Here is a 16149-nt window from a genome sequence, read left to right on the forward strand (position 1 = left end):
TATGTGGTATTAGAACTCAAATCCAGGGCTTCAAGCATGCTAGGCAAGCACTCTACCACTAGGCCACATTCCCATCCCAGTATTCTTTATTCTTTAATACTATTGTCAAGATGATGTACAGAGGGATTACAGTAACATATCTTCTCAAACACTGTTATCCCTCCCATATTTTTCTCATGGTTCCCTCCCCGTACCCTCCCCAAGTTGTGAAGTTCCTCTTTCCAACATTTTATCTTGTGAGTATCACTGTTATATTGGTTCATCCTCTGTCCTTTCTCTCATCATCTCATTTTCCTTTCTTTCCCTAATTCAAATGAACATATATAAAATACACCAGATACCAAAATGAGATACATTGACAACAGGAGATAAACCATAAAAGGGAAAAAAAGAAATAACTTCATATAGTACATTTAAAACAACAACCATAAAGAAAAAACCTTGTTTCCATCTCCTGGAATTCATTTCACTTAGCAAAATCCTATATGGTCATAGATACATGGCTACTGAGCTATTGTGATCCTCTGCTAGGAGAATCCTAGACATGTACTAATTATTACAAATGAGGGAAACTATGGAGCCGATGTTTCTTTGGGTCTGGCTTACTTCATTTAATATGATTGTTTTCCAAGTCTTTTCATTTCCTTACCTGTGGGGCAATTTCATTCTTTCTGATGGAAGCATAGAATTCCATTGTGTATAAATACCACATTTTCTTGATCCATTCATCTACTGAGGAGCATTTCTGTTGGTTCCACAGCTTAGCTATGGTAAATAATGCTGCAACAAACATGGTTGTACTGGCAGGTTTGATATGCCCTTGTTTCTGGGCATTTGGGTAAATGCCCTGGAGTGGGATTGCTGGGTCACAGGGGAGCTTAATGTTTAATCTTTTGAGGAACCTCCACACTGCTTTCCAGAGTGGTTGAACAAGTTTACACTCCCTCCAACGGTGTAGTAGTGATCCCTTCTGGCCACATCCCTGCCAGCATCTGTTGTTATTAGATTTCTTGATAATGGACATTCTAACTGGCGTGATTTGCGTTTCTAGAAAGTATTCTATTGATCTTTCATTTATTCTAACTACTAAAGAAAGTATTAAGTTTATGTAAGTTGATTTTCTTTAAAATTTCACTTAATTTTCCACTACATCTGTTGCTTAAATCATGGTTTGCCTTTGTGAGTCACTGACAGAATGGTTGGATAGTAATCAATAGAATTGTGATACTATGTAAACTAGAATTTGGTGTAGCATGGCTTGTTCTCGATCTCCCCAGTGATAGTCATTTTTCTGAAAGTGAAAATAAAATATTGATTCTATATCCATGGCTGCATGTGAGGTTGTCTCTGAAATCAGACTCATCTCTTGGTTTATCGTCTCTTTAGAATGTCCCAACCCTTAGAAAAGCAAGCACTTAGGGCTGGGAGTTTGGCCTAGTGGTAGAGTGCTTGCCTAGCATGCATAAAGACCTGGGTTCGATTCCTCAGTACCACATACATAGAAAAAAGCCAGAAGTGGTGCTGAGGCTCAAGTGGTAGAGCTCAAGCCTTGAGAAAGTCCAAGGACAGTGCTCAGACCCTGAGCTCAAGCCCAGGAATGGCCAAAAAAAAAAAAGGAAAGAAAAGAAAAGCAAGCACTTAGCTTGGGCCACTCACCCCACTGACATAGTACCAAATCTACCTCCCAGGTCAGTAAATTGTACATGCTGTGGTAAAATGCTGTATGACAAAGAACATGTCTAGTACTCCCCCATCAGAGCCCCAAGACTGCAGCTTCCAAGGGACAGTGATGTTTTCTCTTTGCTTCTATTCATGTCTCTTCCAAACTACCCTGGCTTTCTCTGATGGGGCAAACCCAGACATCTGTCCTCACTCTGATAAATAAATGTTCATGTTCAAGTTGACCTTGAGGCTCACATTTAGCTGTATAGTTGGGAAACTGAGGGACAGGAAGGTTCAAGGATCTGAACTGAGCTAAGGAAGAGGGAAATGACCACCCCATATCCTGGCTGGCTTCATTCTTGGTTTTGCCATCTGTCATCTTTCTTGCTCTCAAGTGTCTCCTGTCACCTGTGTCTCAGAGCTATGTACATGTTAGTCCTTCCTACTTGAACTTAACAGGTCCAGCAATAGGATAAGCATGATCCTTCATCTTCCAGAAAAGTAGTATTCTGATGTAATACTTAATGCCCAGACTGACTTTGAACCTGGTCCTCAGATCCCAGCCTCCTGAGTAGTTAGGATTACAGGCATGAGCCACTGTGCTCAGCTAAGTCCATGAGACTCTTATCTCCAGTTAACCACCAGAAAACCAGAAGTGAGCTGTGGCTCAGGGGGTAGAGCAGTAGCCTTGAGCTGAAGAGCTCAGTGATAACACCCAGGCCTAGAGTTCAATCCCCATGACTGACAAAAGGAAAAAAAAAAAAAGAGTATGGATTCACCCAATGACAGCATGGCAAATAGCCTAGAGGCTAAAAACCCAAAGCTGTTTTGTCTTCCTTTGATAGTCATTCTCTAAATGAGAATGGCAGAGAATGGTGCCACTGAGACCCTGGACATTGTGGGTACTGGACACAGATTAGACTTTGCTGTTCAAGAAGAAAGGTAACCTTTATTCTCTTATCCTCATGACCTGGATCATGCATTCATTCAGTGAATCTTTCCTTCATGTTACAGAACTCCTTTATCACCTTGGCTGGTGGAAAATTGCCCAAGCTCATCTTATTCAGAGCCTGTTGGGTAGTACCATTTATTCTTTATGTTTATATACGTTTTTCTTGATTTTGCTTTTCTTTGTTCTCTTTTCCGATTTCAGTGCTGCAAATTGAACCCAGGGCCCTGTGTATGCTAGGCAGCTTTATTTCCACAGGGAAATACCACAAGCCCATCATATTTCCCCTAAGAATTTGAGTATAGCAGTCATCACTTTTCTGGAAGAAGGAAAACATACAAGCACTTTATCAAATAGCGCTAAACATCCATGGAAACCATCTTCTGCATGATACCACGTCACAGGGACCCCCTGGTCTTCCAAGCGCTTCTTATACAGCAGGCCATCATCTCGGAGGACGTCCCACTCACAGGTCACCATCAAGGCCTCAGGAAGCTGAGCCATAATCTGGTCATCTGCAATGAGGGGGGCATTGGCTACATCGAAAATGTGTCTGGTTTCCAGATGGGCAGCCTCATTAAAAGGTGCAAAAATTTCAGGCTGGTAATCTTTGTTTCTGAATCTTTTAGGGAGATTGTCAGAGCTCAACCACTTCTTATACTTCTCCCACATATGGGCAGGAATACAAGCACCTTTCATCATAGCGTCTTTCCAGGAGGAGTCAATTCTCAAGTATTGCTGAAAACACGTAAGTATGTCTGTGAAGAGAAATGGGACATTTCTATTCTGTTGAAATGAAGGTAACTGAAAATTGATGCCTTGGACCATTGGGTAAATCAAGATCTGAGCCCGGAGCTTTGGAATATCTGTTTTGCCCACCAGGGCCTGGGTGACGACAGCCACCGCGGTAGCTCCCATGCTGTCTCCGGAGACCACCACCCGGGCGGGATCCACTCCATAGAGTTTTACTGTTTTCAGGAAGTGGATGGTGGCAGTTATGCAATCCTGAAAGAGGACAGGATAATGGTAGCCAGGGAGCTTGCGGTACCTGTGAAGAAGAAAGGAAACCCAGTGCCTTAGTGAGCATGAGTGTTAGAAGAGGCCATTTGCAGAGTCCATTCTTCCCCACCTTGGAGACCAGTTACCATTACAACCTCAGAATGGGTCTAACAACAAAAGATGCTGAATCCTATTTTATTTCTACATGTATATATGAAAAACCTGTTTTGAGTGGCTATAATTCTCCATCCAAACCCATATCTACTTCCACAGAGGAACAAACCTAGCACACAGGATTCTGAAGCTTCAAATCTGTGGGCTGTGGAAACAAAATAAACAATGATAAGCCAGGTGCAAGTGGCTCATGCCTGTAATCCTACCTACTCAGGAGGTTGAGGTGCTCGTAGTTCAAGGCCAGCAAGGGCAGAAAAGCCTTGTGAGATTCTGGGCCACTGAGCCCAGCTTTTATCTCCAATTAACCTGAAATTTTCAATTGCCAAAAACTTGGAAGTCACAGTGTGGCACAAGTGGCAGAGCAGTAGTCTTGAGCTGAAGAACTCTGGGATAGCACCCTGGCCCAGAGTTTAAGTCCCACAGCCAACACAATCAATCAATCAATCAATCAATGATGAGGAACAAGGCAAGTGAAGCTGCTGCTGGTCTTCCTGTTTCTCAACAAAGATGGGGCAGCAAAGATTGAAGTCAAAATGAAAAGACAAGGAAAGAGGAGAGGAGACGAGGTAATATAAAAAGGGAAAAGTTGAAACATCTCAGCCATCTTCTCAGACACATCGTATGGAAAGTCTCTGGCAAGTCTGAAGCTCTTTTTCTCCAGGTGTAATTCTATAGCTGTTCATCGATTTGCTCTGGCCCTTGACCAAATCTCTGCAAGGATCAGCTATAATCACACACTGTGAATCTCCTCAGAAGACATCAAAGTAGTTGTTCAAGTACGCCTTTCTGTGGTCTCTGTTCAAGGAATCTTCATTTTCTATCAGGCTTTTTGAATCACGGCACCATGTTAGCCCATTGGGCTCACTAGAAAGATTTTGTTCTCCTTAGTGTTTTCAAAATTATATAGTGATGCTTAATGACTTTCAGGAGTCTTATAGCAACACTGGCTACTTGTATGAGTAGCCAGTGAAAGGAAATCCAAATGAAATGTGTCCATCAATGAAAATATCACTCATTTCCTTCTCTAACCTGTATCACACTATTGGTGATCTTTCGGACTTATATACAGAACCATATTGACCAGTGCCTATTGCCTGTTTCTTCACCCAAATGATTCCTTAGTTTCTCCAAGAACAGATCTTTTTTTTAAAGTTATTCTTCAAATTGGTATCTACATTCTGGCAATTGGTGGGTAAGTGAGTAAGTAGGTCGGCAGGTACATAGGTAGGTATATAAGTAGGTATTGGAAGAAGGAAATGACCTCCAAGCCGCAGAACCATCATCCACCAGTGAACAGGACTTTGGCTATGACCTTTAGACAATACTGTTTCCCCAACATCTTCATCCATTTCTCCCCCAAGACGCATGCTACCCTGAATTTCACATTCATTTTATTTATTTTCTTATTTCCTTTTGACATTTTTAGGGGTCCTAGCTGACTTTAAATATTGGCTTGCTTTTTGTTAAATTTTAATTCTCAGGGATATGACCAAATAACTTTTCTTTTCTTTTTTTCTTTTTTTTTTGTTGGTCATGGGGCTTGAACTCTGGGCCTGGGCATTGTCCCTGAGCTCTTTAATTCAAGGATACCCCTCTACCCCTTGAGCCACAGCCCCACTTTCACTTTTCTGGTGGTTAATTGAAATCTCGCCGACTTTAGTGCCCAGGCTGGCTTTGAACCTTGATTCTCAGATCTCAGCCTCCTGAGTAGCTAGGATTATAGGCGTGAGCCACCATGCTGGCTTCCTACTTACTTTCATTTCACTTTCTTATCAAGGAACCTGTGCTTCCCTCAATACTCATGTGTACATAGGGCATTTTTTTTTTGCCTGTACTGGGGCTTGAACTATGGGCCATCCTTGAACTTCTTTTGATCAAGTTCAGCATTCTACTGCTTGTGTCACAGCTAAACTTCTGATATTTTTCACAGGTAATTGGAGAACAAGAGTCTAATAGACTTTCCTAGCTGGGGTAGCTTGGAACCAAGATCCTCAGATTTCAGCTTCCAGGTCATGTGTGTTTTTTTTCAAGTTTTTGGTAGAGCTTTTGTGAGCTTGGAATGGCACCCAACCAAGATCATAGTCTGGTAGTAAGACTGTGATGGCTCTGACTTCAACAGTGGATGAAGCTCATCTTGATTCACAATCTGCTGACATCATTGGGCACTGGCTTGTGGTGAGATCTAGCTGGAAGTGGATTACTGAAGGTGGTTTACAAGTATACCTTGTCTCTCACTGACTCTACCTGCTTTCTGATATCACCCAGTTAGGAATTATGCTCTGATTTATGGCCTTATGACTGTTCAATATTAACAGAGCAATATGGAGTGGAACCATGCAACAAAAATAAAACTTTGCTAAGTTCTCAGACTGAGGAAAATTCTGAATTGATGGCCAGAGAATTGGGATGACCACACAAGAATGCAGTCCCCAAGCCCTGCAATGGTCTGTGAGAGGAATACGAAAAACTTTGGTATAAGAGGTGGCAAGGCAAAAAAAAAAAAGTGGCAAGGCCCGAACATGCTGTAAATAGAGTAGAATAGGTGATTCTGGGAGAAGCTGTAAAGACTGGAATGCTGACAGGAATGCAGACATAAAAACACTGTGCTCCAATGGAATTCTATGCTGCCATCAGACAGAATGACATCACCCTATTTGCAAGGAAATGGAAAGACTTGGAAAAAATCATATTAAGTGAAGTAAGCCTGACCCAAAGGAATACAGGATCAATGGTTGCCCTCATTTGTAATAATTAGTACACATCTAAGACTCTCCTAGCAGAGGATTACAATAGCTCAAAACCTATGTATATAAGGTCATATAGGATGAGACTAAATGAAATGAATGCTAGGAGATGGAAACAATATGAAAGTATTTCTTCAGGATTCATTTACCATGGTCTGGGTGGCTAATGCTACAGTGGGCCACAGAGGCGCAACTACTCCATGAGATGCTGGTAGACAGTCATTGGCATCACCCAAGACTACTTTGAATAGTTTTGTATACTTCCACTGAGATTTCAAAGGAAAGCCCAAGAGGCTGGGCAAAGTAGATGAAATTCCTGAAGGCAGTCCTTGAGATTGGTGGGTGATATTAGGAAAATGGGTTGCATGTTCAGAAAATGTACAGGCAGTGATGAGAACCAGCTCAACAGAGAGGAAATTTAGTTTTAATCACACAGCGCCACTGGAATATTTGGACATCACACCATAAAAGCACTTGCTCCAAATTTTGGAAAAGAAACCCCATGTCTTAATGTTTTCTATGCTATGTTCTAGTCTTGCTCTGGCCTCTTTCTTGCTCTATAACTCCATTCTTCCCCTTTGGAATGGGAATGAAATGTTCCATTTCATCTTGAAAGAATTTAATTTTTTCCTAGTTTTCAAGGACCCACAGATAAATAATTTACTTTGAGTCTAAGAAATTAGCTTGGATTTGAACTTGTGAACAATTTTGGCACTAGTAAGACTTGGAGTACTTTTGTGATTTGGATATGATGTATCTAAAAAATGCCTTATGAGTTGAATGCTTGTTCCATAAGTTGGTGGAAATAGTTATTGAAAGGTAATAGGACAATGAGGAATCTCAACTGGCCAATGAATGAGTCCACTGATGAATTAATGTTTTCAGGGTATTATTTAGCCATAATGACAAGTTGGTGCTAGCTGGAGAAAGCAGGCTACTGTCTTTGAATGATGTCTTATTTCTGACCCCTTCCTGTCTCTCTCTCCTTCCTGACTACAATTGTGTGAGCACTTTGGCTCTGCCCTGTCCTCCTGCCTCAATGATGACGTACTTTACCAGAAGGACATAGAAATAGGACAAGCTAGCCTGTCTGAAATAGTGAGCAAAATTATAATCCTATTTCTCCATAAGATAATTTCCTCCTGTGTTTACTAAAGTAGTGAAAATTGTGTAAAATGGAGGTTTGGAATCGTATGTGTACTCTTCCAGAGCTACTCCTTACATACCTAGGATTGGTGGTCTTTTACCACACATCCTGTATTTTGTGGCGCTTTCCCTCTGCCTGGGAGTGAATATATAATAGGGAACCTGTAATCAGGACTTCTCTATCTTGTCCATAATTCTTCCAGACTGCTATGTCTTCTACTCACTCTCTTACTCCACTTACCCCACTAGGAGCAGCACTGAGTCTGTCTTCTTGACCAGAAAATTGCACATATCCTGGTAAACATCTGCAAGACAAGAACAAGCCAGTGTTGGGCATGCTGGGGACCTAGCACTCCCCACCACAGCCCCAGGGTGAGCAGCCGCTGGTGTAGGGTTGTGGGTGGCATACTGTCTGGGTCCTCTTCCTGTTCCTTTGGAAATGACACTGTGAAGCTCTGGGTAGCAAAGCCAGATACTTATCTAGAGTTTACCATGCATCGAGGCTCAATGGACCATAAGGTTCATCTACTTTTTTATTTATTTATTGCCAATTATGGGGCTTAAACTAAGGGCCTGAGCACTGTCCTTGGGCTTTCTCAAGGCTAGAGCTCTACCACTCAAGCCACAGCGCCATTTCTGCCTTCTCCTATGTATGTGGTACTGAGGAATCAAACCCAGATCTTCATTTATGCTAGGCAAGCACTCTACCACTAGGCCAAACTCCCGGCCCATAAGGTCCATCTTCTGCAATGATTATTTGACAATTGGACAAACTGAGACCCCAGAAGGCTTAGGCATCTGAAATGGACAAAGCCAACATTAAGGAGTTTGGATTGGGAGGGAGGAAGATGAACAATTTTATATATGCACTGTGGTGAGGAAGCAGGTGTGGCTGGATCTGCCACTTGATTAATACAGTGGTTTGTCCCAGGTTCTAGAAGGCAGGGAGCTTATGACAAAGGTGGTCATGGGAAGGAAGGGAGGACTCACAGTGACGTCTCTAGAAGAGCCTTTCAGGAATCCCCGACCCCTACCAGGAGTGAGGGACCACGCAGTGGAGAACACTGCCAGGAAGCTGCATCCCCACCCATGGCTGGGCGCCTCGTCTCTAGCTGCTCGTCCTCCACCAAGCTCCAGCCACTGCTGGAACTGGGCCTCCCAGAAGGACACTGGCCAGCTAGACGAGGCTGATGGTGATGAGGCCCTTCCTCCCTGACCACACGCCACAGGGAATCATTTACCCAGGCCGCCTATCACTGCGCCCCCTCCATGGTAGTACACGATGCCTCGACGAGGGCTGGAGGACACTGCCTTAGGACGGAACAACCTCACATTGATTGTCCCGAATCGCAGGTTGGTCACCAGCACGTCGGGGTCCTTTCTTGAGGGCAGTAGGCACTGTAGAAATTGACAGAAGCCGGGCATGGAGCAAATTCTGAGCTTCTCAAGTATACACCCCTGCAGGAGAGTTGGAGAGAACGTTGAGCTATCTTTTCCATATTCAGCTCTGTTAGACATTTTGAAGCCAGGGTCAGGCAGTCGGTGTGCACACGGCTGCATGTGCAGATGAGGTCCTCAGTTCCTCCTAAGGCTTATGGATATGGGAGCTGGTCATGGTGTTCTCACAACTCAGAAAGGTGAAACCCAAGGAAAGGCAGCCATGCGTTCTCATCAGAAACAATTTCTTGGCATATCCATACAAAATACCCTTGGTCGGGCCGGGAGTTTGGCCTAGTGGTAGAGTGCTTGCCTAGCATGCACAAAGACCCGGGTTCGATTCCTTGGTACTACATACATAGAAAAAAAGCCAGAAATGGTGCTGAGGCTCAAGTGGTAGAGCTCTAACCTTGAGAAAGTCCAAGGACAGTGCTCAGGCCCTGAGCTCAAGCCCATGACTGGCAAAAAAAAAAAAAAAAAAAAGGACACAAAACATCTCATTGAAGTAGGATCACAGCACATTATATGGATGTATGCAAATATCACAGTGAAACTCATTTGTATAATTAATATATGTAAATAAAATTACTAAAAAATGAAATAAAATAGTTCACTTATTTAAAAAAAATACCCTTGGTCTACTTACCTTTGGTCAATGCTGATTCTTATATCATTTCTACCAATCTGCTCCCCATTTCTGAGTTAAAGTGGACCCTTCCTTTATTGCTTGAGTCATTCCCTATACACTTAAGTGAGAAAAGTCACAGCTTTTAGTCCTAAGACACATACCATTGTTAGAGGCCCCTTCTTCCACAGAGTTCACTGTAAAGATGAAGCCTGGCCAAGGACCTGCACCAAACTAGCCTTGCCTCCACAGCCTTGGCATTTCTTTCTTTCTCTCTCTTTTTTTTTTTTTGCCAGTCCTAGGGTTCGAACTCAGTGCCTGAGCACTGTCTTTGAGCCTTCCTCAAGACTGGCACTCTGTCACGTGAGTTATAGCACCACTTCTGGCTTTTTCTATGTATGTGATACTCAGGAATTGCACCCAGGGCTTCATGCTTGCTAGGCAAGCACTCTGCCACTAGGCCAAGATCCTGGACCAGCATTGGCATTTTTTTTGGTGAGTCATGGAGGTTGAACTCAACTTAGGCCTGAGCTCTTCAGTTCAAAGCTACCACCCCACCCCTGGGCCTGGATGGTGTCCCTGAGATCTTCAGTTCAAGGCTACCACCCCTACCCTTGAGCCAAGACCCATTTCCCATTTTCTCGAGGTTAATTGGAGATAAAGAGTCTCAGATCCTTTTGTGCTTGAACCTTGACCCTCAGATCTCAGCTTCCTGAGTAGCTAGGATTACAGGCATGATTCACCATACCTGGCTCATTTCTAAGCCCTGTGTGAAGGCTCTACTGTTGCCTCACCCTTGAGGTGAGGTGATTTACTACACCTGTCCGGTCAGTACCTTCTTCCACATAGCAGAAGAAATTACCATCACTCCAGATTTTCTGGGTGCATGGAAATTTCCACAGAATGAACTTGCAAAGACTAGTTAACCTTTCTTTTTTTTTAACTATATATTTTAGCATCTGCCATACTCTTGTCAGGAATAATGGCATGCTGTAACTGTGATGAAGGCATTCTGGTGTTACTTGGATGCTATGGTAATGTTTAGTTATTGGAAATGGACTCTGGTAGATATAAACTTCTCATAGTAATGGTGAATCTGCTTTCAGAGCTGCTGAACTAGCTGAGGCTGGGGCTTAATTGGTAAATTTGGCTGGTTATCCCTAACACAGATTCATGATCATGATGGGAATTGTAGAATAGAATCTGGTTCCCATTTTAGAGGTCTTTGGATTTTCTGTATGGCCTCCCATCTCACTAGAGGACACTGAAGACCTAGAAGTTGCTCCAGGCCTTCTAATCTTCCTCATAGAATTTAGCATCCCACGGCGCCAGTGGAAAACTTATAAATGCACACTTTTCCCTATCCATATGTGTGCATCAATATATATATAATTATACTAATGTATATATATACATTATAATACATATAATGTATAATATATATACACACATACGTAAATGATACGATATTCTGCAAGCACCCCTTAAACCAACCCTCACATAACCTTCTGCCAGCAAGCTAGACTCTACTTCCTTTGTCTTCTCCACCTCCTTATTATTGTTTTGTAGGACGGTAGTTGTTCTCTTATGTTTAGCTCCTTCCCATGGTTTAGACAAATAACTATCTGCCAAAGAAAATGATTGGTATTCACTGAGCACTGGAGACTTATTCCTCTAATATTAATTACATAAGAGGCTGAGATTGGTAGATTGGAAGGTAGGAAAATCTGGGGGTCTTTCTTCTCCTCCAATTGAACAGCAAAATGGTGAACTAAAGGTTCCATTTATGTGGTAGATCACCAGACATGGTCAAGAAAGCTGAGTGAATTCTAGTCCCAGGATTGGCACATTAAAAATATTAAAGTATTATTATTATACATTAAGTCTGGTTGTTCTATGTCTTGTCAAAGTTTCAAAGCCCCGAGACAGATGCTATCAGGGTACAGAAAACATTTTTTTGTTTTTTGTGTTCCCTCCAGATTTGCTTTATATAATTAGATATATATAAACTAATGAATAGAAACTTAAGCAAGGTGCACATAACAATTTAACAGAATCTGATAAATGAAATTCTTTCATTTTTTTTCAAACTCATCTTTAAATTTTTCCGTCATAGGGCTCATGGGGATATTAACATATGGACATTACAGGTGAATGCCAAATTAACTAATTATGACATATTAAATTCTTCTACAATGCAATCGTGAAGACCCTTCATGACACTTGTGTTTTGTATGTAGAAAAGTGTTAGAATCACAATTTCAACTCAATAAAAATAATAAGAGGCCACGGAATTTAGCCTAGTGGTAGAGTGCTTGCCTAGTATGCACAAAGACCTGGGTTTGATTCCTCGGTACCACATACATAGAAAAAAGCCAGAAGTGGTGCTGTGGCTCAAGTGATAGAGCTCTAGCCTTGAGAAAGTCCAAGGACAGTGCTCAGGCCCTGAGCTCAAGCCCAGGACTGGCAAAAAAAATTTAAAAAAAATAATAAGAAGAAATATTTGACTTGTTATCTGGAGATTGCAGCTTCTCAAACTTTTGATAATGATTTTTAGTTATAACATCACTGAGCTGAACAAACAAATCACCTTCTGAGAACATAAGGAAAAATACACACATGTGGCCGGGAGTTTGGCCTAGTGGTAGAGTGCTTGCCTAGCATGCTTGAAGACCCTGGTTTGATTCCTTGGTACCACATACATAGAAAAAAGCCAGAAGTGGTGCTGAGGCTCAAGTGGTAGAGCTCTAGCCTTGAGAAACTCCAAGGACAGTGCTCAGGCTTCGAGTTCAAGCCCAGGACTGGCAAAAAAATAAAAATAAAGAAATAAACACATGCAAAAATGGATAAACACACTACTACATCTTTACTAGGTCATCTCTACTTCTAGTACTTCAGAAACTTAGAGATTTAGTGTACTCTTACACTATCTGCAGGAAAGAATAAAGGAGAAAATCCTTTTTTGAGATCACAACTATGAAGTCATGTGGTTATACAAATCAGCATTTCTGTGCAACACATGAAACACATTTACCTTTGTTACCTAGGACTTAACAGATAACTTTCCAAGAAACAGAGATATGTTTGTATGACTTCAATAACCTCAGCCCTTCAGTAATGAGAGATACGGTATCCTTTTGCTATGTTTCAAGACTATAGGGAAAGAAGTCACAAGAAAGAGAATCAAAATTGTTACAACTAAGATACTACTGCTTGTTAAGTTTCACCATGGTGCCCCTTTCACTTTTACATAAGCATGGTGGCATAATTCAAGCTCAAGAAATCAAAAATCTTAAAATTTAAAATTTACCTTGACTTTCAATTATCACCATATTAACACCCAATTAGAACATAAAACGGGTAATACTAAGCCCACATTACTAGTTGGTTTCTTGCCACATTAATTCATTTTTAATAGAAAAGGGATAGTGCATCTCAGTTTGCTTACAAGCGAGGAGATTACTTTGAATTCTGTATTTCTTAACTGCAAATAGAATATAGCACGTACCACAGGTTATAAATAAACTGGTTTTCAAGTATAGCACCAGCCCCAACGTTAATAATGCATTATGATTCAAGACCTAAGGCAATGAATTCCATTTCCAATGGAAAAAAAGAACTGTGCAAACAAGCTTAAAACTACTTTTTTTTGTACCTTTTAATAAAACCTTGACCCAAATACCAGTAACTTCAGAAAAGAATCTGGGTAGAGGGAAGAAGAAAGTTATTGCATTTCAGAAAAATAGCCACTATCTTTTTCCTAATCTTCAATACACACAATTTAAACATATACAGATGCTTTAACACTTAACACAATTCCCACGTATGGGAACAATAAGAAGATCTAAATACAATTATAATTTTAAAAACTGGGTCAAGGCTTTACATAAAAATATCATCCTACTTTCCCCCCCCTCTAAGTTTCTAAAATCTCACATACTTTCCTCAACAGTTGCAGCCATCCAGGAATTTTTAGGAAATTTTTGTGCATGATCTTAATTCCTAATCCCTGGCTCTTTGGGCTCAGCGACAAAAGATCAAAACCACCAAAAATGATGGTTCACTTGAAGTCAGACGAGAGACTGACTGTTAATCTCATAGGATGAAAGCAATGCCGCATCCCCTGGACTGTACTGACGACTGGTTGATGAGATCCTTCACATGCCTCTCCTGCATGGAGCCAGTGGATGCGGCATTGCTTTCATCCTGGCACGGCAGACATCCAATTGGGTCTCCATAAACAAAGTCCATCCTACAGATCACACACTGTCAGATCACTTTTTCTGATCCATCTCTTCCAGGGTCATAAACTCCTTTAGGCAGATGCTTCATAAGGCCTATTCTTTGAGCTATCCTCAGTTGTTTCTCTTCAGTCGAGTCTGGCTGGGTGTTGGATGACAGACTGGAACTGAAACTTGTTCAAGTAATTATATTAAGAACTTTATAAATTCTTCAGAAGAGGTGGTTGCTACTTAGTATTACCTAATATGGTGGTGGCGGCTCCTAATCCGGCTCTGTCCCCTCACGGAAGCTGACCCGGTGGGACTGAGATGCGTGGGAAGGGAGATGTCATCTGAAGTAAGAGATTTGAGGCAATTCCCCATCTTCCTGGACTGGTGCGTGTGTGCGTGTGTGTGTGTGTGTGTGTGTGTGTGTGTGTGTGTGTGTGTGTGTACAGAAAACATTTTTATCTCCCCAGTTCTATGAAGGAATTTCCCTGGCAGCAAATCCTTGCCCTGGAGATTTAAAAATCACTGTGGCTTATAACTGCTGGTTCCAATCTTCCAAAACCAACAGCCACAGACTCTTAGAGCCTCACTGAAGCCTCTTCTCTCTCTCTGTCTCTCTGTCTCTCTCTCTTTTTCCTTTGTCGATTGTGGGACTTGAACTCTGGGCCTAAGCACTGTCCCTGTGCTCTTCAGCTCAAGGCTATCGCCCTACCCCTTGGGCCACAACACCACTTCCTGTTTCCTGGTGATTAATTGGAGATAAAAGTCTCATAGACATTTTAGTGCCCGGGCTGACTTTGAACTTGAACTGTAATCCTCAGATCTCAGCCTCCTGAGTAGCTAGGATGACAGGCGTGAGCTACAGTGCCAGGCCTTACATGGCTTTTTGCAAAACGTTTTCCAAAGGCTTCACTTCTCATTACTACAGCATGGTACAGTAATTTTAAAAAAAAAAGCATTTACCCATATAAATACCAGGTGGCAGGCGGAGTGAAACATTCGAAACTTCACTGTGTGGACGACGGCAGGAGGAGCATCGATGATCAGCAAAGATTCTATGACAATCCATGAGCTGACACCCAGAACCAGGATGAACCCAACAGTGAGAAGGATTACCAACAAATCAATCATGGCTTCCTTCTTCCTCTACAATGAGCTGAGGAACTCCTGTTGCCTGGAGAAGGTCTTCATAAAACCTCTTGTGATCAGACCCAGAATCTAAGTCACCACCACAGATAAAGGTTTCTGACACCTTGAAACGCATAGAAGAGAGATTACATCAGATCCTGGGGTGGAGGAGTTCTGGACCAACATGTGTGGAGCCCCGGAACCTGGTTCCAGGTCAAGGCTGTGTATTGTCACACCACCCTAATTTAGCCAATCTGGCTGGAGAGGGGCAGATTGTAGTAACAGGGATTCTGTGAGTTGTTGCTAATCCGTGGCCAGGCTGCTCGGAGATTGGGAAACTATTGAATAAGTCCTATGAAGTGTCCTGTATCTTTCCTCTCAGGTGGAAAAATCAGAGATTACCAAGGTTGTCTCTGTGCCACGGTAAAAGAGAATGAATGACCATTGTTACAGCAGTATTATTTTTCCTCCTCACTGCCCTGATGTGCTAAAGTCAAAACTAAGCTCACAATTAGTCTTTATATAGAGAGGCCTTGCTGATCCAAAAGGGACAGCCCTTCCTACCTTTGAGAGGCAACAAACAACCTATCTGTGAAAACCCTTCTCATATACAGTCTTCGAAGTGCAGACTCCACACCCTAAACCGCCACCATTCAGGGCTTCTCAATGCTAAGGCACCATCCGTCTGCCATGACTATTCAATGACCAGAGCCTACACACATGAGGTGACACTTTTGCCCTAGTGTTCACTGAAATCATTTCAGCCACCCAGTTGTAAATCTGGTGACTTGCTTTTGTCTTCCTGTGGAAATGCCATAGAAAGTTCTGTGCATGTTTCTTCCTATCTTTCTGCCTCTTGAACAGCTGTTGCTTCACTGCTGGTGCTTGTCAAGGCATGAATGCCCCCTTCATGAAAACTGTGAAGAGCAAGTTGTATTTTCAATGGAAATCATCTGGTCCCGTGGCCTTGTTGAATTTCAGATTATCTAGTAATAAACTCAGTGGCTGGTGGTTTGGCTCAAGGGTGGAATGGGTGTGTATGTGGTATTCTTGATT

General features: G+C 42.1%; 1 protein-coding gene across 1 annotated transcript; it reads right to left on the minus strand.

Annotated features, from left to right (window-relative positions):
* Positions 1–2671: 2671 nt before the first annotated feature.
* On the minus strand, positions 2672–15096 carry LOC150062485 (arylacetamide deacetylase-like 4). Its single transcript, XM_090334026.1, has 5 exons — positions 14956–15096; positions 11135–11161; positions 8916–9132; positions 7916–7979; positions 2672–3659 (listed from the first exon to the last, which is right to left on the minus strand). The coding sequence occupies exons 1-5, from the start codon at positions 15094–15096 to the stop codon at positions 2888–2890; spliced, it is 1221 nt and encodes a 406-aa protein (XP_090190152.1). The 3' UTR covers positions 2672–2887.
* Positions 15097–16149: the final 1053 nt, after the last annotated feature.

The sequence above is a fragment of the Megascapheus bottae genome, chromosome 6 (genome assembly GCF_031878675.1).
Source record: "Megascapheus bottae isolate mThoBot1 chromosome 6, mThoBot2.hap1, whole genome shotgun sequence".
Taxonomy (NCBI): domain Eukaryota; kingdom Metazoa; phylum Chordata; class Mammalia; order Rodentia; family Geomyidae; genus Megascapheus; species Megascapheus bottae.

Excerpts from the sequence above, each read along its gene's own strand:
- LOC150062485 (XM_090334026.1), bottom strand. The coding sequence starts at position 15,096 with ATGATTGATTTGTTGGTAATCCTTCTCACTGTTGGGTTCATCCTGGTT. Across the intron at positions 11,162-14,955 it reads TGAAGTTTCGAATGTTTCAC|TGTATTATAATGTATATATA; the intron begins TCCGCCTGCCAC and ends TTATACATTATA. Across the intron at positions 9,133-11,134 it reads TAATGTATATATATACATTA|GGGTGTATACTTGAGAAGCT; the intron begins GTATAATTATAT and ends ACTCTCCTGCAG.